Genomic DNA, 26,586 nt, shown 5'->3' with positions numbered 1-26,586 from the left:
CGCTCTTCCTTTGTGGATTCGATTGTATGAGATTAATATATTAAAGCATGCAGATGCCGAAGGTAAGGAGTTAGTGAAGTTTGAGTTCGGCACCAAGGACTTCAATCCGTACGATCCCCATGATATTTTCAAGAACCACTATGCGAAGGTGTATTATCCATGGATCCATGGGGCATGTCATTGGGCAGAGGAGGAGCCTTGGAGGTATTGTTACAACTACTCCAATCTCAATGAACCGGTCAGTATAGCCACAACATGGAAAGTTTCTCTGCGGGAAACAACAACGCAGGAAGCAACAACAACAACAACAAACCAGCGTAGGAAAAGTGTAAGTGGAAGATTTCTGAGAACCCAAAGGCTGAGAAAATCTACAAGTTCAAAAAATATCCTCTAATTGAGAAATCATCTTTGGCAGTGGAGGAAAAAAGGCAACAACACATAAAGAGAGCAGAGCGAAGGAAGAGAGAAAAGAAAAGGTTGGAGGAAGCAGAAAGGAAGTTGTAGGAAACGAAGAAGAATTTGAAGGAAGAATAAGAGCTAAGAAGGAGAGAGAGGGAATAGAAGAAGAAACATGAACAAGAAGAAGGGTAAGGCGTGATGACAGAGAAAATTGCGCCCATACAGGTGGAGGATTCAAAAAAGCTTGCAGATGTAGAAGAGGGTGAGCAGATGTAGGATCAGGAACTTGCTCAATAGATTGAGAAAATGGTTGAAGTAATGGACATGGAGTTGGGATGGGAGCCATAGGACCAAGACATCGACCTCATGCCAAGAGAACCCGAGGTCACCTCTCAGCCTCCACCACCTCCAGTGTCAGAACCAGTCCCAAGCGAGCAAGGAGAGGTTGTACTCCTTGATGATGATCCGGTGATGGACATCTACAATCTATCATTTGATGAGTTTCAACATAATATTATACAGGTGCAAAGAAATCATTTCCCGGATGATCACGTGTCACCTGCATTTATGAAGGAAAGGGTGATAGTGTCAGATGTCAGAAATCATCTAGTCGCCATGGTCAATGCCACTATGGATTATGCAGGAGCCACAAGCTCAAATGTTAAGTTCCTATTAGCAGAGAATGAACAAATGGCAAGGAACTTGCAAGAAGCTAAGCAGAAGGAAGAGAAATATGTAGGTTCCATAATGGCAAAGATGAGGAAAGTGATGCTTGCTAAAGTATCAATGCTTGATACCAGCATGAGAAAACTCTATGATGGATTTGTCACCATGAATAAGGTGGTTTTCCATCTACATGGCTTTCAGTAGAGGAGAAAAAGGGTTGTCCAAACTCTTAGGGACATACATGCTGTTATTTCTCATGTGCAAGAGTGGACAATGAGGTACAAGGGATCCCCACTTTACTTGCATAAGATGATGAAGTCATAAGCAGAGCTAGACACAACATGAATCTGGGTGTTAATCCAAAATTATGAGCAACTCACCCTATTCGTCAGCAGCATATAGGCTTCATATGCATGGTTGTTTAAGAGTATGGAGGTCATGGTAAGAATGCACAGGATCACATCAATCGGTTCCCTCGTCGAAGCTAAGGAAAATAACCAAGTCTGGCTAGAGATCGACAAGTACATGGAGAAGCTAAGGCGAGAGGCCACCAACGATGACTTGGAGCTGAGCGCAGAAAACATGCAAAGGTACATTGGTGGTCCTGCCATAGCCAAGTCCATGATGCACATGCTTTAGGATGAGTTAGACAAGGGTTCCTAGACCATATACCAAGAATCTATGGAGGCAAGGGTCCGCTATCAAAAACCAAGCAGTTTGGGGACACTATAGAATAGTACCAAGCTTGGTACCAGTACGTCACTGAGAAGCATCAAGTGGAGGTTGCCGAGTTGGTCTTCCCCAAAACTTCTGAGTCACGGTGTTTATCTTGTTAGGTTGTCTCTAGTCTATTTTGTCTCACATGGGTACATATCGAAAATGTATAATATTTGTAAATATGTTGTAAGTGAAATTCCAAGTGTCATTAGTGGAATGTGAATAGTCACTATGTAATGTAATGAGTTATTTATAAAGAAGTTGAAGTGTCATGAGGGTAGTCAAAGAGTCACAAAGGGGAATATCAAGGGTCACCCAACCCTTTGTTATAAATATAATCTCATAACTCATAGAAGAGGCTTTTGGGAGCCAAGATTTTAGCTAGGCTTAGTCTTAGAGAAGGCTTGGGAGTATTGTGTCAAGCCTTGGCTTCTCCATAGTGTAGAACGAGTATACTTATTTGGAGAAGCATGTGTTCTTCAATGTAATGTTCCACAATTGGGACTAGTGGCTATCAATGGTGTATGTATGGATGAAACTTTCACTTATAATAATAATAACGAAGCCAACATGCTTTCATGCATATGTTTTTATTGTAGTTGGACTATTCTGGTTGCTTTAGCAATGTATTTTTTTTTAACTTATGCATTTGATTATGAACCACTTTGTATGAAATTGTATAAATCTTGTTGAATGCGTGTTGTTGGATTAATTCATCACTTTGGTTTGTGGACTATTCCACTTCCCATCTTGTGATGTCATTATGCTCGTGTGTTCCTTTCAATCTGCATATTATTGCAGGCTTTTAAGGGGCACACTTTGTTTTCCCCTCCGTGTGTTAGAACCCTCATCCATCTCACTTGAATTGTTGCAAGGTCACACATTTTCTTCCACCCAAAGTCATTATACTTATTTCTGCACACTACCGCGGTCAAGGCACTACATTACCACCCACTGCTAGGACTCCTACTCCAAACGGTCTGAGGTCTAGTTGGGAATTCTTACTAGGGATATACCCTCAAATGTTGGTGGGTCCAGCACTGTCAACATGAACCAATAAAATAGGGGATCCACAAGTAGATGTATTAGGCTTGATGACCTCTTTGTCAAGAATCTCTTGAATTTGCTTCTTGAGCTCTTCATTCTCCAAAACTGAGATTCTATATATGCCAATATTTGGAAGTGGTGCATCCTGCTACAAGTGAATCTCATGTTGGATTCATCTTTTAGGAAAAAACCCTTTAGGTTCCTGAATAATCTTGTCATAAGTGTTAACAACTTCAACCAATTCATGCTTGAGATTAGAATCACATCCTGTGAAAGCTTCAGATTCAACAATATCTTTATCTTTAGTCATCAACAACACAAAATTCTTATTGGCATTTACAAGCCTTTTCATCTGACCAACACTAATAAGAGATAAGTTCATCTTCTTGCGATGTGCTATAATGATATACTAAACTCCATATTTAAAAATATGATATTTTTTCTCATGATGATAGAATATTGATTTTCGGTCATACAAATATGGACTCCCCAAAACAATCTTGAAAATATCAAGTGGTACAACATCAAGCTCTACCTCATCTATAAAGTTAGCAGTGGTGGCGAATTTGAGTTTACATTTTCTTTTCACTTGTAATTTGGCATCATCACATACCCAACCTAAAGGGTAAGGTTTAGTATGAGGTGTATTTTCTAGATTAAGTTTCTTCACAATTACTTCAGCGATAAGATTGACTTGGGATCCATTATCAAACAATATATCAACCTTTGTATGTTTTGTAATGAACCTGATATGGAAAAGTTCACTTCTTTCTTTATCATTTTGAGATTCAATAGGCTTTCTAGAAGAATTAGTACTTGCATTAGAATCTATACCTTTCATTCCCATCGTTGTGATTTTGGTTTCATCACCTGAATCAGATCCTAGATCTTGTTGAGTTGTAATAGCAATTCTTTGTTTCCCCTTGTTATTGAACTTATTTTGTCTCATTTCTGGATGTAATTTCCAACAATGGTCTTCATCACGGCCTCCTTTTGAAAAATGTTACAGGCAAGTTTTTTTCCCTCTTTTTTAATAGTATCATTCTTTTTTCCTTTGCCTTTAAACTTTCCCTTTCCTTTGTCTCTATATTTGGAAGGTTTCTTGCTAGTCCCTTGAGGAACATTAATGAGTTGCCTGAATGCATACTTCATATAGATTGGTGGGATTAAACATAAGTATAGTATGTATCAAATAACTATGTAATCCACCTATGTATTTAAGGAGAGTATCTTGTGAAGACAAATCAACACCCAAGATTAAAGCTCTTCTTGTAAATTTTTGTGTGTAACTTTGGACATTATGACCTTTAGCATGTCTAAATTTTTTCCAATTCATAATTTATTTTTGAATGTAAGCTAATGGATAAAATTTCTTTCTTAATGCATCTATAAAATCATTCCAAGAAGAGATAATTTTACCACTTTTCTTCAAATATTCTTGAGTTTTGGCCTCCCACCATATGAGAGTTGCACTTTCCAAATGAAGAGAACCAAGTTGAATCTTAGTGAAATCATCATCAATATTTTGAATCTTGCAATAGACTCCACTTTAACAAACCCAATTATCCAACTTTTCAACATTTAATTCCCCATTGTACATAGGAAATTCAAACTTGACATCAACCTTAATTAAAGGAGACTTAACATGTCCTTTTGGAGATGGAGGAGGAGTAGATCTATGAGATGAAAGAGGTGAAGAAGGAAGTGAGGATGGAGGTGTAGATGGAGGTGAAGGAGGAGGTGGAGGTGGAGGCCTGCTCCCATCACCACCATTGCCTTTTGGTTGATTAGAAATTTCTCTTTACAACCTTGTTTTCCTCTCATTGTAAAACACTTTCACCATCTCAAACATATCGTAGAAATCCTTTCTAAAATCTCTCTCATCCTCAAATGTGTTAGGTCCCTATAATACTAGTGATTCCCCCATTACTATTTTCATTGTAGCCCTTATTGTTATTATTGTGCCACTATTTTCCCCATATTGTTATTAGTGAGACCCATAAAAGCCCACAATTGTTATTGTTGTGCCCTTATATTATTATTGTTATGTTAGCTTTGATTATATTGTGACCCCTTAGACTCCTATATATAGAAAGGAGGTTTAGTCATTTTTATGAACGAAGAATTGTTCATTTGTGTAATGTAAAGGAGGCTTCCCCCTCAATGAGGTTGATTTCTAAGGTGTTAATCTATCTTTCCTATCTTTTCTATCTTTTTGTGAGCTGGTTTCATACCATTTGGTATCAGATCTTTAGATTCTAGGGTTTTGCTACTCCAAATAGGTCATCGTGGCATTTTCGCTATAAATTTTTTTCTACAAGGTTTCAAAAGATAAAAAAGGCCCATTTGAGCTGAAACCGTGATGATCCTCAGGTCTGAATTTCAGATCTTGTCTCGCTATATTTTCAGAGAGATGATCTATGGAAGTTAGGGTTTTTGCATGCTCCCGAATTACAACCTAAACAGGTGACCTTGGGAAAATAATCATAAGTTTCTCTCTGATTATCAGATTTAAATTTCGTAAGAAGTTGTAGAAAGAGGACGGACTGTAGTTTTCTGTTCATCATTTTCAGGTCCGAAAGTTGAAACAGTGACACATGGAACTTCGTACAAGTTTGATATACTGAAAAAGTGTATAATCAGGTCATCATGGGAGATTGGACATAACTCTTTCTTGGAGAATCCAATTTCAATCATACTGGTGGCATTGGAAAGAGGACTCAGAGGGCTACCCTAGTTCGCAATGTCAGACCTTGAAGATCCAAAATTTTAGAGATACATCAGATTTAATATCTAGCTCCTACAAAGTGAAAAAAGGTGTGTAGTTTTTTTAAAATTTTGCATAAGCTTGATTTGAAAAATTAGTTTGAAGGAATTCAAAGGGCATTGTGAAGCATAATTATCATTAATTGATGCCCCGAAGAAAGAAAATGGAAACACCTATTAAGAAACCTAAAATCTCTAGCATGACTCATGAAGAAGAGGAAGAAATGCAACATGATATATCAAAATTATGAGACCAAGTGCAACAAAATTCACTCTCACAAAAAGTAACATAATCTAAGATGGATGGTTTAAAGAAATACATGGAAGCTAAGATGAATGACATGGAAGTTAAGATGGATGGTTTAAAGAAAGGCATGGAAGCTAAGATGAATGATGTGGAAGCTAAGATGGAAGGCAAAATGGAAGATTTAAAGACAGATTTGACAAAGTTGCTACAAGAAATGTTTACTAACGGTGAAAGGGTAGCATAAGGAAACTATTGATGAGAACAAAAGAAATGTTAATCATGATTTCATAGACTCTAACATTGGATTGAAGACCCACCATGTTCCAAAGATTGATATGAAGAAGTTTGATGGCAAGGATCCTGTAACGTGGATAATATAGATGGAGCAATATTTCAATCTCCATAATGTGAAAAACACACAAATGGTAAGCATTGCCACTTTATATTTGGAACCAAATCAATTTGTATGCTATCGATTGTTGTGCTCTCGTAAAAAAATTGTCACTTGGGAAATTTTTACGGAAGAAATGATAGCACATTATGAGGATACAAAAAGCAACACCTTTTTTAGCCAATTGATAAATCTCAAACAAAAGGGTTCAATGATGGATCACATTGAGGACTTCCAAAAAATGAATATAGGGGTAAAAGATATTCCAGAGGAGCATAGGATTGATGTGTTCATAGGGACTTTAAAGGATAACATCCAACATGAGGTTCACCTTTGGGAACATGATTCATTGGAGAAGGAATTCAGGTTGGCAATAAAAATGGAAAGCAAGATTATGGCAACCAGGAAGCATACCACTCATAACTATGAAGATGGAAGTGTTGTTGCCCCTAGCCTTCCACAACCTACAAGGTTGAAACCAAAAAAATTGGAGGAAAAAATAGAAAAAGGGCTTTGTTACAGTTGTGATAGCAAATACACTAAAGGTCATAAGTGTGCTGAGAAGAAATTATTTTACATAGATTGTGAAGAGGAGGAAGAAAAGGAACAAGAAATGTCAAAAGAAGAGGATATACACCAGGAAAAAACCCTAGAGAAAGAAGAAATGAATCCTACCATATCGTGTAATGCATTGGCGAGAATTATCACTCTTCAAACTATCAAGATAGAAGGACATATCAAGAAGAAAAAGGTAATAGTGTTGACTGATTCAGATAGTACCCATAATTTTATTCATTGTAAGATAGCAAAGTAATTGAATTACTTCCTATATCCAGCACCAGGGTGTCAAGTGATGGTTGCAAGTGGAGGAACCATAAATTTCTTTGGAAAGTGCCATAATATCAAACTATCCATGGGAGAATATGTATTGAATAGCCTAATGCTTTCCATTACAATGGGTGGTGCTAATGTTGTACAAGGAGTCCAATGGCTACAATCCTTGGGTATAATAGCTTTTAATTTTCAAGAACTTTTCATGAAATTTTGTTCGGAAGGAAAGGAAGGTGAAGTAAGGGGTATCGTAGGGAAACTGAGAAATATAATCAACTCTAACGGAATGACAAAGCTTCTAAAGAAAGAACAACGAGGCATAATTTCACAATTATGTTTGCTAGAGGTCCCCACATCAAAATCATCTATTTCTCCAGATCTCCCAAAAGTCTTGGACAATCATTCCAAGGTATTTGAGACTCCCAAAGGCCTACCACCTATTCGTGATCATTATCATGCTATTCATTTGATTCCAGGAAGTGTTCCTCCAAACATCAGGCCTTACAGATATCCATATGCCCAAAAGAGTGAAATTGAACGTATGGTGCAGAAATGCTAGAGGCTGGTATAATTCAACCTAGTCAAAGTTCTTTCTCTGCTCTAGTAGTATTGGTGCATAAGAAGGATGGATCATGGTGCACATGTCCAGATTATAGGGAGCTCAACAAACTCACTATTAAAGATAAATTTTCCATTCCTTTCATTGATGAATTATTAGATGAATTGCATGGATCAATTTACTTCACCAAGTTGGATCTTTGTTCAGGATATCATCAAATCAGAATGAAGACTAAAGACATTCCAAAAACAACATTTAGAACTCATGAGGGTCAATATGAATTTTTGGTCATGCCTTTTGGCCTTACCAATGCACCTTCTACATTTCAAGGTTTGATGAATTCCATTTTCAAACCATTCCTTAGAAAATTTGGGAAATTATTTTTTGATGATATACTAATCTATAACAAGTCCTAGAAGGATCATGTTCAACATGTTGACAAGGTGCTCAAACTATTGGAGGAGAAACAATTATATGCAAAAGCTCCAAATATTTCTTTGGAGTACAAGAGGTGGAATATTTGGGTCATATTGTATCTCATGAAGGTGTTAAGGTATACCCTACAAAAATTAAATCCATTAAGGAATGGAAAATCCCCACATCCATAAAGCATCTACAAGGATTTCTCGGGTTGACAGGGTATTATCGCAAGTTTGTTAAGAATTGTGGGAGAATAGTAGCACCTCTAACAACATTATTGAAGAAAGATGCATTTTGATGGACTCTAGAAGAAACAAAGGCCTTTGAACATCTTAAAGAGGCAATGTGCCAAGCACCGGTCTTAGCTACACCGGACTTCACAAAAACCTTTATTGTGGAATTTGATGCCTCGGGAAACGGAATTGGTGTTGTTTTAATGCAAGAAGAAAGACCCATTTCTTTCGAAAATCGTCCAATCAAAGGAAAGTACTTACACAAAGCTATTTATGAGAAGTAAATGTTGGCAATACTACATGCACTTAAGAAATGGCGATCCTACCTAATGGGAAGACACTTCAAGGTAAAAACAGATCATGATAGTCTTAAATACATTTTAGAACAAATATTGTCTTCAGAAGAGCAAAAAAAATAGTTCATAAAGATGTTGGGTTATGACTTTGAAATCATCTAAAAAAAAGGGAAGCAAAATATTGTGGCAGATGCACTCTCAAGAAAGGATGAGGATGTGGAAGCATTGCTTTGTGCCATTTCCATTATCCAACTACATTGGATAAACGAAGCAAGGGATGAATGGAAGAATGATGAAGAAGTGTGGGCACTCATTCGAAAGATACAACAAGATCCCAGTACATTTGATACATTTAGCTAGAAAAATGATTCGTTATGGTACAAAGATCGCTTATACCTATGTAATAATTCCCAACTCAAACAAAAGATTCTTATGGAATTTGACACTTCTCCCTTGTGAGGCCTCTCAAGATTTTTAAAAACTTAACACAGAGTTAAGAAGAATTTTTTTTGGGATGGCCTTAAATCAGATATTCTGAAGTTTGTGGCGGAATGTTTGGTTTGCCAACAAAATAAAGTTGAAACAATTAAGACCCCAGGTCTATTACAACCTTTATCCATTCCAAGCCAACGTTGGGAGGAGGTTTCAATGGATTTTATCACAAGTTTACCCAAGTCCGAAGGAAATAGTGTCATCATGGTGGTAGTTGACAAACTTACCAAGTATTCACACTTTTGTGCATTATCTCATCCATTTAAATCCAGTACAGTTTCTACTGCATTTATGGAAACAATTCAAAAGCTACATGGAAACCCAAAGATTATTGTAAGGGACAGAGATCCCATTTTCACTGGAAATTTTTGGAAAATTTATTTTCTTGTCTCGGTACTCAATTAGCTCATAGCTCATCTTATCATTCTCAATCTGATGGGAAAACTGAGATAGTAAACAAATGTTTGGAAGGATATGTTTGTTGCTTTGTCTTTGATAAATAAACACAATGGGTCAAATGGTTGCCTCTCGCTGAATGGTGGTATAACACTTCCTTCCATACTACAAAAAAAATGACCCCATTTATGGCACTTTATGGATATCATCCACTATCCACCAGATCATATTTAAGAGAAAATTCTAAGGTTCAAGTAGTGGAAGATCAAATCAAGCATCAACAACAAGTTCTCCAACTCTTAAAGGATAACCTCACTTTGGCGCAGAATAGAATGAAGCAACAGGCAGATAAACATCACAGTGAAAGAAGTTTTGATATAGGTGACTGGGTATTCCTACGGCTGCAACCATATAAACAAATGTCCCTCAAGAAAGCTAAGAAGGATAATAAATTATCACCAAAGTATTATGGTCCATACAAGGTGTTGCAAAAGATTGGTACTATGGCATACAAATTGGAGCTTCTTGCAGCGTCCCGAGTGCACCCAGTTTTCCATGTTTCATGTTTAAAGAAGGTTAAAGGTGACAAGCTCCCAGTTCAAACAATATTGCCAAAACTTGATGAGGAAGGAAAAATCATATTGGAACCTAAAGAAGTCACATAAACAAGAACTCGACAACTACGAAATCAATCAATTTTAGAGTATCTCATCAAGTGGAAGAACTTACCTGTTGAAGATTCCACATGGGAGGATGAGAATTTTATACAGAAGCATCCAAAACTACTCAAGCGTTGAGGAAAACACTTTTTTGAAGGAGAGGGGCATGTTAGGTCCATATAATACTAGTGATTCCTCTATTACTATTGTCATTGTATCCCTTATTGTTATTATTGTGGCCCTATTGTCCCCATATTGTTATTAGTGTGCCCCACAAAAGTCCACTATTATTATTTTTGTGCCCTTATATTATTATTGCTATGCCGATTTTGATTATTATGTGACCCCTTAGACTCCTATATATAGAAAGGAGGTTTAGTCATTTGTATGATCGAAGAATTGTTCATTTGTGTAATGTAAAGGAGGTTTCCCCCTCAAAGAGGTTGATTTATAAGGTGTTAATCTATCTTTTCTATCTTTTTGTGAGTTGGTTTCATAAAAAAAACATCATCTCATGTCCTTCTTCATGTTCCATGACTAGTGGAGTTTGTGGTGTTTGTGACCTCCTTGAACTAATTTGAGGGTTTGGTTATTCAAGATCTCCTTCTCCTCTTTTCAATTTATACCTTGTAGTCATTCAAGAAAACACTTGCAAAAATTGTCAAACCTTCACAAAAACCATGCTCTGATACCAAACTAATCTGAAATGAAAATTAAAGGTCTCATGTAAAATTTTACAAGCTATTTTATGTCTTATGGGGAATGGATCGATATTGAAAAAGCACATAAACTAAGTTAAATTTTGCAGATTTTAACAGCGAAAAATAGACAACATGCAGCATCACAACACAACGATTTGATGACAGAGTTCACCCCTCCTAGGCTACATCTCTAGTTCCAGCTTCCAATGGTGGCCCTTTATATTATACGCTCAAACTTGAAATTACATCATTATATAATGCTCAAATTGCAAAATTAAAACTGCCATTATGCACAAAAAACCCAAAAACACCTGTGTAGGCCCTTCTTGGGCTTAAAAGGGATAAAAAATGGTCAAGCTAGGTATCCTTCTTCATTTCTCTACTAATTGTTCTGCAAAATCCGTCCCTCTGTCAAAATTGGCAACAAAATTCAGCACTGGTGACAATGCAAGGTGAAAATGTCACAAGTCCACGTGGTGCATTGAACCACAAAACCTACTAATTTTGGTGCAATTTATCAAATGTTTAGTTGGCCTCTGTACCCCAATTCTTCGCCCTTCGGCCGATCACGTGGAAAGTAATGTCACCATTGGGTGAAAACCAGAGGCCACGTGCTCGTTGGCCCCAATCCTAGTAATTTGAAATGTAATGTGACTGGGGATTGGGCATGAGCATCATGCCATGCACCTGACCCTCCCGATCCTTCTGCTGCTAGCTACGCGTTCACGATAGAGCCTAGGGTTGAGGCGTCGGCTGGGTGCCACGCACCTTGTCCTCTCTGCTTTACACACGGTCACCATACCACAATACAACTTGGGGTTGGGTCGGTTTGGCGAGCCCGCCAGCCTAACCCTCCCCCCAACATGCCAACCATAACACGTTATATAAAACTCGCCCACTATGTGATCCAGGTGGCTCCAAAAAGGCCCAAAAATCAAAGTTTGCTCTGAAAAGGATTAACAAATAAATTTTACCATATTTCATCGCAACCAAGACCATATCAAATAGCTCATTGTCTTGATTCCAACGGTGCAAATGAGACTCAAATCCGAGTTCATATACTCAATATATTCACAATCAAAGTTTTGGCCAACTAGGCCCCACTAGCTAAATTTAACAGGTCGCTAAGTAAATTTGGATGTCCACGAAAATTGGAGGTTTGGATAAATTTGTTGGAAGCCTCTAAATTTTGTGAAAGTTAACCAAGAGACAAAATGACACTTAATAATGACATTTTTCGGCAGTCAGAAATGGTGAAAATGTCACCTACTGAAAATTGTCGGTGACCCCCAAAAATTCCATTGAAAGTTTTGAACAACCATGTCAAAAATAATTAAACAAATAATATTTTGGGTGGTAGGCCACCCAACTGGCGTACCCTCTGACCCATTCTCAACTTCCAAACCAAAAGAGTGGGCGGGTGGTCAAACGCTGCTAACCCACCATAACACATATAGCATACACCGACATCGCGAGAGTTGAACCTGCTCTGGCCCACCACCTACGCTCCCCCATGAAGTATAAAACAAAAGTATGATTTAAATATGGGAGGCCGCAAGGTTGGAACCTCGGCCTGTCCCACCTCATTTTGGAACAATCACCAACAATCCACAAGCCAACTTTGTATATTTTGCCGAGAAATTTGTTTAAGAACCCAACTCCACCATTTGACCAACGGAGACTGGAGTCGAGAGGAGGAACGAGCTGTAGAAATGAGAGAAGGACCGCACCTAGGCAGGGAAAAAATTTCGAGGGAATCTATGAGGGACTATTACACTAGGGAATATTCTTTATGCAAAATTTTGTAGGGAATCTTGGAGATTCCATGGGAGCCAATTTTTGAAGGTGTTAAAATCATGCCAAGTTTGTACTTAGATTAACTAGAATTTCAAGAGGAGATTGATGGCGTGATTGGTTTTTTTATTTGAGTGACGGATTCTTCAGAAGCATAATGTTGAGGGAGGAACCATGAAGGTGGAACCTTGATGGAAGAATCTGCATGGAATCTGAAAGATTCCCTAGAGGCCCGAAAATGACGATTTCAGAACCAAACCAACTTTATACTAATTTTTCTCAATTTTTTGCAATGAACGCGATGGTATGATCAATTTATTTATCAAAGAATCAAAATTTCAGTCAACATGCAGAAGATAATCTTTGAGGAATCTTTGAGATTCTCGAGGAGCCCAAATTTGACCGAGACAGAAAGGGGTCGAGTTTATACTCAAATTTCACGATTTTTCACAAGGAATGTGATGGTGCATGCCATTTTTCATTCAAGTAGATAATTTTCAGGCCGTCCCCAGAGTTGGAGGTATAAGATGCATTGTTTTCATGTCTTCATTTCATTTTTCCTAAGATAATGATTTGTATTTGAGATCCATGTATGCCTCTTTGTGAGAGGATTATTATATCCAACTTTATGGTAAATATTGTTCCTTTGTCATGCTAGAGGAGATATTTTATGAGTGATATTTCTTATAGAATAATGTCTCGTGGAGAGACATGTCACTCTAGTTAAGGGGGTTAATCCTTGTATTGACAAAGATTTCATCATGTACTCATCATCTTCTTGCAGGAACTAATGAAGTGGTTTCTCCCCACTCTTGACACCTGGCATGAAGACATAGCTCACACGGGGTGAACTCCATTATCATATCGTGTGTTTATGGTTGTTCATGATTATGGCTTATTATTAGTTTCATATTTTATGTTGATGGTTTGCTAAAGTATTGTTATAATATGCATTGTTGATGGTTTCACAAAGAAAATGTTAGTGTCAGTAAAAGGTCATGTATGATCAGGATTTTTATTTGAAAGCACTCATGAAAATTTCCCGGATCACTTTGTATTAATAAGAAACAACATAGCACAGTGTTAGAACAAACAATTAGTTGGTGATAGTTCATGATTTCGATCCCCGCAGAGGCTCATCCAGTCCTTAACTAAATTTTGGCCTCATCGAGAGTGCCACATGGCACCCTGTGATTGGGCCATGTGTCACTCCATGATTGGCCCAAACCAAACCACATCAATTGATCAAATCACTCCATTTTCCCCTGTATGACTGGACCATGTGTCATGTCTTGATTGGCTCTGTACTGCACAGTCACCCTACTGAAGTCAGCACCACGTCAATGTACAAACTTCCTCATGGCATCCATACACTGCCTAAATAACCATGCAAGTTGATGTTTTTACTATTTATCAAAAGCTTCAGAACGTGATAACTTCCTCATATGATGTCATATTGAGGCGATTCAACTGTCGTTGGAATCAGAACAACGAGATCTATGATTTAATGTATATTTCTACATATTTTGAGCACTTTTATTTTTGAGCATATTCTTGATCCCATGGATCATTTTTAAATTAAATAATATAACAAAATGCTCGATGAAGGGACGTTGGATAAATTGTTGCCAGATAAATTACGTGTTACAAAATTTTATGGAAATTAGCGATTTGGTGGATGGATTTAATTATCTGGATCACGCCATTTACAATAATAACATTGAATTTAGTACAATGGTAAAAGTGACATTAAAATCCAAACCATGTTGTATTAATACCCTTTACACATTCTACAAAGATTCATATACATATATGTATTGTTAGTTGACAAATCGACTTCAGTAGGTTATAAGTAATAAATACTAAACTCTCAGCCATAATTAACCTCGTTATATCTTCACAATTTGAATAATTTCCATGAGTTTCACACAAACACAACCCAATGAGTCAGTGCATTCCCTTCTAGTGCTTTTAAAATTCATATTTTTCTAGGAGAAAGACAAAGAAACGTGGTTGACATTAATTAATTTCCTTCAATTCAACTTCTTCTCACGAGTCACCAATGTATTGCTTCCTATAACGCAGTAATATTCATCTCAAGAAAACTTTACAATGTACAAAACTTTAACATTCACATACTGAAAAAGACTGAAAATATAAGATCTTGCTAGATTTTCTTGAAAGATACCTACAAACTTTAAAGATCTCTTCCCTCACCTAAATCAAAAATATCTTTAAAGAGATTTTGCTAAGGCTATGAGCAGTGATTACAAATTTTGGTTGGCATGTGCATTTTCTGGAGGCCGTTACATGTTCTAAACTAAATATGAACGGTCACATTATTTTTTACTGACTAATATGCAGAATTGACCAGTCTTAAAACAAGGTAAAGATGCTATATTCAGACATTATTTTTCAATAAAATTTGATGTTTTCTTGTTTATGTAGTCTGAGCAAAAAATTGAAGTTTTTGAGGTGAGACTTTGTGCTCAGTTGGGTGGATTATAAGTAGACATGAAAAAGAACCACAAAACTATGAGAAATTTATAGGAAAGAGTTAAGAAGGGAAAATTGATGAGAACAAAGAATCAACCCTTCACCTTAGCGATTTTTCAGTACTTTGTTGTGGTTTTGCAACCTTGAATATGCACTACATTGCTTCAAGTGCATGCCCTACCTGTAAAATGCTACTTCTCTCTCTCTCATCCATTCATTCATATATATATATAGACAAATGGGAAAGAAAGGAGACACTTTCTTTGCAAGCGTGGTTAGACGGAGTGGCAATTTTCTCATATTATTTTCCTTTCTAATATGGGCTTTTAACGATGGCACTTATTCATGGCTTTAGAATCCATTACCCAACACAGGCGAGATGAAATTTGCAGGTTGTTCTGCATTGTTCAGGAATTTTTTCTGTGACCCACCTTTGACAACAAGATTTAAGAGTTTCCTGGGGTAAATCTGAGAGTAATACTAGGGTGGAATACATTGCCAAGAACATTATGGAAACCCTATTGCATGAAGAAGTCAATGGGTCAAATCCAATTATAGGTAACAAGAGTGCTAATAATGTGCCCATGGGAGGCAAGGGCACCAACATGTCCATGGAAGAACCTTCATCTCCTTCACCAAGAATACAATGCCAATATGATTTGTTCAAGGGGAGATGGGTGTATAATGACTTCTATGTTTTGTATCCACCTAGGTCGTGCTCTTATGCTAGCCTTGATTTTGACTACATAAATAATGGTAGAATGGATTCTAATTACAAGAGATGCAGATGATAGCTTCACGATTGTGAACTTTCAAGATGATGTATTTTCTCTTGGCAGTGTTGGCTTGAATGTTGTTCTCATTGAATCAATAACCCGTTGATTCATTTCAATATGTTTCTAGATTTTGTTGGGTTTCTCATATTTACATGTCATGTCTAGGTTCAATACCTATGTGATGTTGGAAAGGTTGAGAGACAAACAACTATTGTATGTGGGAGACTTCATAAACGACAATCAACTATTGTATGTTCCTGTTTGGAATTCGAAGAAAAATGAAATCTGCCTTATCTGGAAGCCGTCAGGGAGGTATTGCAGAGGCATTCGTTTTGCTATTATTGTCTGCTTTCTGTAGCATACTGCGCAGAGTCCGTTGAATTAAATCTTTTTTTTCTTGGTCGAACTTTAATTTTTGCAGGATACTGTTAGGGGGGCGACTCACGAATTAGAGAAAATAAGCAACAGACCAGCCAGGGGCATGTCTTAGCAAGGATTCCCAGCCTGTCCAGAGCTTTTACAGTGTTTGAAATGGAAACATTGATAGCTGCAACAGAAAATTTTCATGATAATAACAAGCTTGGGCAGGGAGGATTTGGTGCTGTATACAAGGTAACATACTTTACGTAAACATCCATTCTGTTTTGGAAGGTTTTAAAAGATCTTACAATATGGTCGCCGGCACCAGAGTAAGTATAGATGGATAATTTATAGTACTTCTTCACAAAATCTCCATAACCATTTTCTCTCAATCTCTCAGGGAACTACTCCAGAGGGTAAAGAGATAGCAGTGAAAAAGCTGTCCTTAGAATCCAGGCAAGGCAAGAAGGAATTTCTGAATGAAGTTAAGTTGGTGGCAAAAGTTCAACATCGAAATCTGGTGAAATTACTTGGCTGTTGCGAAGCGGGATCAGAAAGGTTGCTGGTTTATGAGTACTTACCCAATAACAGCCTTGATAAAATTCTATTCGGTAAGTCTCCTTCATTTAAGGTTGCTGGTTTATGAGTACTTACCCAAATTCTATTCGGTAAGTCTCCTTCATTTAAGGTTGCTGGTTTATGAGTACTTACCCAATAACAGCCTTGATAAAATTCTATTCGGTAAGTCTCCTTCATTTTTGTTGAAGGAAAAGTGAAACATTAATGTCGGTAATGGAAATCATTCCCCCAAATGTTTATACATAATTTATGTCGGTTGTGATAATTTATTTTCCTGCATGGTCGATACAGTTCCAGATAGACGCAGGCAACTTGATTGGCAGAAGCGTTGTAGCATCATACTTGGTATAACTCGAGGGCTTCTCTACTTGCACGAGGATTCTCATCTCCGGATTATCCATCGGGATATTAAAGCCAGCAACATTTTGTTGGACAAAGACTTGAATCCCAAGATAGCAGATTTCGGATTGGCAAGACTCTTTGAGGAAGATGAAACTTCTGTGGGCACAGGAATTGCGGGAACTCGGTGAAACTTCGAACCATGCATCACTCGGCTACATTAACTACTTTTCAGTATTATACTGTTTTGTTTCAGAAAGGCTGTCTAACCATTTTAAGATTTAGTATTTTAGGATTATAATTTTGGTTTCAGAAAGGCTGTTTAACTATTTTAAGTTTTTGTTGGAGTTTGGTGATCTTCCTGATATTTTATTTATTTATTACATTTTTGGTTTATTTATTACATTTTTGGTTAAATTGTCTGTTTTAATGTTGGGATGGATTTTGTCTTTTTCAAACTATACAACTTAAACCTGTAAATGCCATAAATTTCTGCTTCATTTAGGCAAAATTTGTCAAAAATATATTTGAAAAAGTTTGTAAAAGGTGCTGAAGGATTAGATTCAGCACCTTAAATAACATTTAGAACACTCGAATTACACAGACTACCTAAGTCAAAATTGCAATTGCCACAAATTCATGTTAAATTTTGAACAAAACTACCTAAAATAGGATATGCTCAACCAAGGGAAAAAAACGTAGTGGAATTAAAATACAGGCATACTTACTAAACGATTTATATTAATGGCATTGCACTACTTATCTTTCCTAAGATTAAGTACACTTTTTCTTTTAAAGATTGAAGAGGTATTTATAAAGTGGAATTGTTATTTGCAGAGGGTATATGGCACCAGAGTATGCGATGCATGGGCAACTGTCTGCTAAAGCTGATGTATATAGTTTTGGGATTCTTCTTCTGGAACTTATAAGTGGAAAAAGAAACATGGATTTTAATTTACCACCTGAAACGCAGATCCTTTTACAATGGGTAAGATAGCGTTTCCATTATATTTCCAATTGACAACATCCACGTTATCGGGACCATGTTCTTTAGTTGCTCCATAGATTGTTTAGCGAAGTCATATGAGATTGAAGATTATTGATCCGATCCTGATCTGTTTTGACATGATTATAGCATATGCATAATCCGCATCTATTACTTTCTGCAATTCATCATAAACTAGTGGTCGATCTTAATGACCACTTATATATTTTCTCAATTTCACGATGTGATGTGATTATGCAGACATGGGGATTATATACACGAGGAAACATTGAGGCCATTGTTGATGCAGTAATAAATGAAACCTGCGGCGATCAGACAGAAGTCTTGAGATGCGTCCAAGTTGCATTGCTATGTACACAAGCCGACCCATTACTTCGTCCATCAATGTCTACAGTGAACTTGATGCTTTCAACGGGGACAATAATGTTACCAGATCCCACGAAACCTGCTTTTGTGAGTTCTGTGGCTGCCTCCAACAATCCCGGCTCCTCACGTCATGGATCGTCACATACATCTGCAGCCACTGCATCATCTTCATCCCACACTACTTTAGCATCCAATGCCAACGTTTCAATTTCTGAGTTGGAACCCAGGTAAAGATTGATTTATGAACCAGAGTTATTCATGGTTCTTGTCGATACTGCAAGTTTAATACCGCGATTAGAAGTAACGAGGTTCTTGTTGAAAGTAGTACGCTGATATTTAGTTATTGTGAGGATTCAGTAAAAGAAATATAAATTTTGTAATATTTATGTCAAAACTGAACATAATGTCTTATGTAAAATCATTATATTTTTTCAATATTAATTATGTTGATAAGTGTTTTTTGAAGTGTTTTTTTATGGGTGTTTTCTATATTTTTTTATAAGTATTTTCTATATTTTCTATTTAAATAGATATTTTTAATGTTTATAAATGAATTTTTTGGGCGTAAAAATAACAGATAACATCAACCGTATTTCAATCGATATATATTAACTGTAATATAAATTTCATATTATATACTATTTTTATTTTATTTTATCATAAAAATTATAATTAATTATTACAGCAAAACTTCATATAATATAATAAAATAAACAATTTTAAACAACATATAATGGGAAAGAATTGTGTTTTGAGTGAATAGACAACATCCAACCAATAAGAGTGACAATAGAGCCTTATTTAATAGCAGATTTTCATATATGATTTTGTGGGAACTTCTATTTATTTCATATTCAAACTCATTAAAACTGCCATCAAGAACTATTTTCATATATTAGAATAACAATAACAATAGAAAAGGGACCTATTGTTTTGAATAATTAATAAGGTTTTTGTTTGCTTGCTTTTAGCCTTAAAATTAGGTGGAAAGTAATGGCTCACATTTATATTTTTTATTTTTTATATTATAATTATTTTTTATATTTTTTATTTAAACTAATTAATTGAGTTATAATTTGGGTTTTTATATTAGAAAGATAATTAATATTTTTGGGCTGTTTTTTAGATACAACATTAAGTGGAAAATAATGGTATCAATTTTTTTTAATCATATTAATATTAAAATTATTTGTTTATATTTTTAATTAAAATTAATTAATTAATTGGTTTATAATTTAAGTTTTTTATTCAATTATATTGTTTATTAATTAGGAAGAAAAATAATATTTTTAAATATATAACTGTTACTATTTCTTATTATAATAAATTTATTATTGTTTTGTATTTATGATTTTAATTTAATTTAAAATTATAAAAATTGGAAGATATATGAAAAATTTACAATAAAATCAATATGCATGGTATAGTATTTTAAAATTTTATATAATAATCAGTTTATTTTCCAATATAAACATAATATAGTGTGGAATGCTTAACCAAGAGCATAAAGATGCTTATTCAATCACACTATATATGTCATTTTTGTGTAGCTATCTTATGCCATTTTTGTATTTGTTTCTTTAGTTGATAACTTGTTTTTGTTCAAAAGTATAAGAATATTATAACAACACATTGTTATTGAAAAAAAAAAAAGCTTCATATTTACATTATCCAATAAAAATACCTTTACGTTTGTATCATTTATGGTAAACTTCCTCATTTTCAATGCCCAGTAATGAAGAAACATGTACGTCAAAGGACTAATGTCAGATATATTTTCAAGAATTAAAATAAAAACATAATAGAATAGGAGCAACATTAAGTTATTAATTGTTATTTGCAATAATATATTAAAAAAATATAAATAAAATTACTTAATTGTTTTTTGCAATAATATATTAAAAAATAAAAAATTATGGGAATTAGGCATTTTAGGAAATTTTGAAATACAAATTATATAAACTGAGACATTTTGTGTTTAAACAATTGAAAAAAGCTAAGGATGTTAGCTTTCAAAAATTAGGTTAATCTATGTGAATGTTGAGGATTTTCCTCTAACCTAGTAGCCATATCAAAAATTACGTACTCCTTCATCTCCCATATTGCCTCATTTACATTTAATCAAATCGAATGCACACTAGGAATTGTTTAAAAACTTTGCACCTTAGTCAAAACCTATTAGGACATTAGTGCATTGTTTGTCACTTAATTTATTTGCATAAGTATTATACATTAAACTTGTGAAATGCAAACAGTGTAGGTGTAGAATTAGATCATTTGTAATATGTTCTACCTAAACTATATAATACTTATTCTATTGAAAGTTTGTATCTGAAATACAAATTGAGGCATTTTATTTTTGGACAATTAAGAAAATGGAGAAAGGCTAGCTTTAGAAAATTATGTTAATCCATGCGAATGTTGAGGAACTTCCTCTAAGCTTGATAACAACCATAATTAGTAGCCATATAAAAAAATTTACTTTTCTTTATCTCCCATGCCCTCCCATTTACATCTAACCAAATCCAATGCACTCCAGAAATAGTAAAAAATCTTTACATCTTAGTTAAAACCTAATATTGATGTGTTGATTGTCATGTAATTTATTTGCATAATATTAGACATTAATTTTCAACTTAGGTTCGTAAATGTGTGAAATGCAAATATTGTATGTGCAAAATTAGATTATATGTAAAACGTGTGAAATGAAAATATTGTATATGCAGAAATAGATTATATGTAATACGATCTACTTAAACTATGTAATAATTATTCTATTGAAGCTAAAACTTGTGAAATGAATTAATTAAACTAAAAAAAATCCACGATATCTTACTATATCAACTAACATTGCAAATCATGTTATAGTTAAGTGTTCAATGTTCAAGATATGAAACTTTCTACAACAATACTTGTTTTGATATATTCCATAATTTAGTTCAATTAAAGGATATTAAAATGAAATATACTATATGAAAAAACAAATTAATCATTGAAATATACTTTCATTTATCAACCAAGGTTCTAAATCAACTTGTAGACTCCATTTTGGTATATTTCATAATAGAATTTAATGAGACTAGCTATGGAAATGAATCAAACCAAACTTCATAAATAAAACCAAGCTTAAGCACTCTTGATAATGGTCATGTGCTTGTCTCAATCATGCTACTAGGTAGGGATCTTTTTGTTAATAGGTTATCTCTTAGCACAATTTTCCATGATTTATTTATCTTGTTGTTAGTTAGCTGTGATAAAAACACACACCAGACATGCATCAATGGAAAAGCTAACCATGAAATGAAATTGCATAAAATTGATAAACAAACATAAAATGAAATAAAAGGCCATGATCTATTTGTAGTGAGCTTAATTCTCCAAAAAATATAGTAGTAAACTATTCTATAATATCATAAACTAAAATTAAAACATTTTACATCTAAAAGCAAAGGATGACAATATATGTGAAAGGAAATATTAAAAAAAGTATAATGTTTTATCATATGTTGGACATATTCTCTAAGAGTCCTCTCTTTGGAAGGAGGAAGACACTCTTATTTATACAAAAACTTGCTTTGGAACTAAGATTAGCAACAAATTCATTTCCACATCTCTCATGTGGTTACAACTGTTTGCTAATAATTAACAAGTATCTATAAATATCTGTAAACATCCTCTCATGAATATCTTCATGATATTTAAATAAAAAAGTTTCAATGTTATTTTATGGCTGTTTATCACATGCATTCGTGGAATACTAAACAATACCCTTAATTTGAATACATCTTGAAAATTTCCTATAAAAATCACATTATTTAACTCCCTACTAATATGAACTCAATACACCTTCTAAATTTTAAAAATCTCTAGTCTCACTAGATATTGTAGGTATCCATTTTTTCATTAACATTTTTTATACCCTTCTATATTTTTTCATTAACTTTGAGCTCAATATTTTTAAAATTGCCAATATCAAAACTCTTTTGTCTTTATTATATGCTCAATATATTATGTCATCTTTTCCTCATTATATATCTCCCAAACTTTCAAAAATAATTAAAAACATGTTATTTTTATAATATTTAATCATAAAATCATTTTAAATACTAAAATCAATATATAAAAAAATATTCATCCTAAAAAGTAAAACATAGTCACAGGGATGTGAAAAAAGATTAAAAGTCAAGAAAAAAACTACTACAAGATGGTTAAAAAATGTGAAATAATGGCAAGTCTCATGAATCAACATTCTTCCATTAAAGATGTTTCATGTATTCACGAAACCCTATTATCTCTATGCAACTGATTTTTCGAAACTTATGTGATTAGGTATTCCTCCCTGAGAAAATACATTCTTCCCATTAAAGATGTTTCATGTATTCATGAAACCCTATTATCTCTATGCAATTGATTTTTCGAAACTTATGTGACTAGCTATTCCTCCGTGAGAAAGTGGAAAAGTTGTAATTGAACATGTGGTTAGTTCTTACGTAAAAACCACAATTTTGGTAAGTTTTAATACTCATGGCATAGTACCTACCTCTTGGACTTAAATTTTGATTGAATATCAATATGAAACAAGATGCGTGTCTAATTTGGTCTCTTTTTAGCATCCACCTAAAACCTTTTTGCACATAATTTTCCCATTTTCATTTCATCCCAACACCCATTTTCTCGATGAAGATGCATTTTGTCCCGGTATAGTTTTCTTCTCAATATTTTTACCGTTACTACAGTTTCAATGCAGCTTGACTTTAGGCGCCATGCGTATCGTGCAAGCAAAGTATTTCTTCTCCGAAACCCGTGTGTCGGTGGAAAAGTTGTTAAAATTTGACTGTTTGCATCTGCAGCTTGACTTTAGGCGCCATGCGTATCGTGCAAGCAAAGTATTTCTTCTCCGAAACCCGTGTGTCGGTGGAAAAGTTGTTAAAATTTGACTGTTTGCATCTGCAGCTTGACTTTAGGCGCCATGCGTATCGTGCAAGCAAAGTATTTCTTCTCCGAAACCCGTGTGTCGGTGGAAAAGTTGTTAAAATTTGACTGTTTGCATCTGCAGCTTGACTTTACGCATGCGTATCGTGCAAGCAAAGTATTTCCTCTCCGAAACCCGTGTGTCGGTGGAAAAGTTGTTAAAATTTGACTGTTTGCATCTGCAGCTTGACTTTAGGCGCCATGCGTATCGTGCAAGCAAAGTATTTCTTCTCCGAAACCCGTGTGTCGGTGGAAAAGTTGTTAAAATTTGATTCCATGGGAGCCAGTTTTTGAAGGTGTTAAAATCATGCCAAGTTTGTACTTAGATTAACTAGAATTTCAAGAGGAGATTGATGGCGTGATTGGTTTTTTTATTTGAGTGAGCATAATGTTGAGGTAGGAACCATGAAGGTGGAATTTTGATGGAAGAATTTATATGGAATTTGAAAGATTCCCTAGAGGCCCAAAAATGATGATTTCAGAACCAAACCAACTTTATACTAATTTTTCTCAATTTTTTGCAATGAACGCGATGGTATGATCAATTTATTTATCAAAGAATCAAAATTTCAGTCAACATGCAGAAGATAATCTTTGAGGAATCTTTGAGATTCTCGAGGAGCCCAAATTTGACCGAGACAGAAAGGGGTCGAGTTTATACTCAAATTTCACGATTTTTCACAAGGAATGTGATGGTGCATGCCATTTTTTCATTCGAGTAGATAATTTTCAGGTTGTCCCCAGAATTGGAGGTATAAGGTGCATTGTTTTCATGTCTTCATTTCATTTTTCCTGAGATAATGATTTGAATTTTAGATCCATGTATGCCTCTTTGTGAGAGGATTATTATATCCAACTTTGTGGTAAATATTGTTCCTTTATCATGCTAGAGGAGATATTTTATGAGTGATATTTCTTATAGAATAATGTCTCGTGGAGAGACATGTCACTCTAGTTAAGGGGGTTAATCCTTGTATTGACAAAGATTTCATAATGTACTCATCATCTTCTTGCAGGAACTAATGAAGTGGTTTCTCCCCACTCTTGACACTTGGCATGAAGACATAGCTCACACGGGGTGAACTCCATTATCATATCATGTGTTTATGGTTGTTCATGATTATGGCTTATTATTAGTTTCCTATTTTATGTTGATGGTTTGCTAAAGTATTGTTATAATATGCATTGTTGATGGTTTCACAAAGAAAATGTAAGTGTTAGTAATAGGTCATGTATGATCAGGATTTTTATTTGAAAGCATTCACGAAAATTTTTAGGATCACTTTGTATTAATAAGAAACAACATAGCGCAGTGGCAGAGAAAACAATTAGTTGGTGATTGTTCATGATTGCGATCCTTGCAGAGGCTCATCCGGTCCTTAACTAAATTTTTGCCTCATCGAGAGTGCCACATGGCATCCTGTGATTAGGCCATGTGTCACTCCATAATTGGCTCAAACCAAACCACATCAATTGATCAAATCACTCCATTTTCCCCTGTATCACTGGACCATGTGTCATGTCTTGATAGGCTTCGTACTGCACAATCACCTTGCTGACGTCAGCACTACGTCAATGTATAAACTTCCACATGGCATCCATACACTGCTCAACCAACCATGCAAGTTGATGTTTTACTATTTATCAAAAGCTTCAGAACGTGATAACTTCCTCATATGATGTCATATTGAGGCGATTCAACTATCGTTGGAATCAGAACAACGAGATCTATGATTTACTGTATATTTCTAGATATTTTGAGCACTTTTATTTTTGAGCATATTCTTGATCCCAGGATCATTTTTAAATTAAATATTATAACAAAATGCTCGATGAAGGGATGTTGGATAAATTGTTGCCAGATAAATTACGTGTTACAAAATTTTATGGAAATTAGCGATTCAGTGGATGGATTTAATTATCTAGATCACGCCATTTACAATAATAACATTGAATTTAATATAATGGCGAAAGTGATATTAAAATCCAAACCATGTTGTATTAATACCCTTTACACAGTCTACAAAGATTCATATACATATATGTACTGTTAGTTGACAAATCGACTTCCGTAGGTTATAAGTAATCAATACTAAACTCTTAGCCATAATTAACCTTGTTATATCTTCACAATTTGAATAATTTCCATGAGTTTCACACAAACACAACCCAATGATTCAGTGCATTCCCTTCTAGTGCTTTTAAAATTCATATTTTTCTAATCAGGAGAAAGACAGAGAAACATGGTTGACATTAACTAATTTCCTTCAATTCAACTTCTTCTCACGAGTCACCAATGTATTGCTTCCTATAACGCAGTAATATTCATCTCAAGAAAACTTTACAATGTACAAAACTTTAACATTCACATACTGAAAAAGACTGAAAATATAAGATCCTGCTAGATTTTCTTGAAAGACACCTACAAACTTTAAAGATCTCTTCCCTCACCTAAATCAGAAATTTCTTTAAAGAGATTTTGCTAAGGCTATGAGCAATGATTACAAAGTTTGGTTGGCATGTGCATTTCCTGGAGGCCATTACATGTTCCAGACTAAATATGAATGGTCACACGATTTTTTACCGACTAATAAGAAGAATTGACCAGTATTAAAATGAGGTAGAGATGTTATATTCAGACATTATTTTTCAATAAAATTTGATGTTTTCTTGTTTATGTAGTTTGAGCAAAAATTGGAAGTTTATGAGGTGAGACTTTGTGCTGGGTTGGGTGGATTAGAAGTAGACATGAAAAAGAACCAAAAAACTATGAGAAATTTATAAGAAAGAGTTAAGAAGGGAAAATTGATGAGAACAAAGAATCAACCCTTCACCTTAGCGATTTTTCAGTTTTTTGTTGTGGTTTTGCAACCTTGAATATACACTACATTGCTTCAAGTGCCTGCCCTACCTATAAAATGCTACTTGTCTCTCTCTCTCATTCATATATATATGATTTCATGTAGATAGACAAACGGGAAAGAAAGGAGGCACTTTCTTTGCAAACGTGGTTAGACGAAGTGGCAATTTTCTCATATTATTTTCCTTCTTCATATGGGCTTTTAATGATGGCACTTAT

At 34.9% G+C, this 26,586-nt stretch overlaps 1 protein-coding gene across 1 annotated transcript in view; it reads left to right on the top strand.

Annotated features, from left to right (window-relative positions):
• The first annotated feature begins 1,014 nt into the window (after positions 1-1,014).
• The window catches only part of LOC149215968 (uncharacterized), a 54,061-nt gene continuing 28,489 nt past the window's right edge, over positions 1,015-26,586 (top strand). The window contains exons 1-8 of the mRNA XM_089389782.1: positions 1,015-1,239; positions 16,319-16,498; positions 16,647-16,857; positions 17,117-17,351; positions 18,002-18,152; positions 18,411-18,763; positions 23,387-23,525; positions 23,693-23,748. Of these exons, the coding sequence (XP_089245908.1) occupies positions 1,015-1,239; positions 16,319-16,498; positions 16,647-16,857; positions 17,117-17,351; positions 18,002-18,152; positions 18,411-18,763; positions 23,387-23,525; positions 23,693-23,748 (1,550 nt within the window). The remainder of the gene's footprint in view (positions 1,240-16,318; positions 16,499-16,646; positions 16,858-17,116; positions 17,352-18,001; positions 18,153-18,410; positions 18,764-23,386; positions 23,526-23,692; positions 23,749-26,586) is intronic.

Source organism: Pinus tabuliformis, chromosome 1_1, assembly GCF_031772625.1.
Source record: "Pinus tabuliformis cultivar Carrire ecotype Pingquan chromosome 1_1, CPIR1, whole genome shotgun sequence".
NCBI lineage: Eukaryota > Viridiplantae > Streptophyta > Pinopsida > Pinales > Pinaceae > Pinus > Pinus tabuliformis.
The sequence above is the reverse complement of the archived record's forward strand: the minus strand, read 5'-3'. Positions and strand labels throughout refer to the sequence as shown.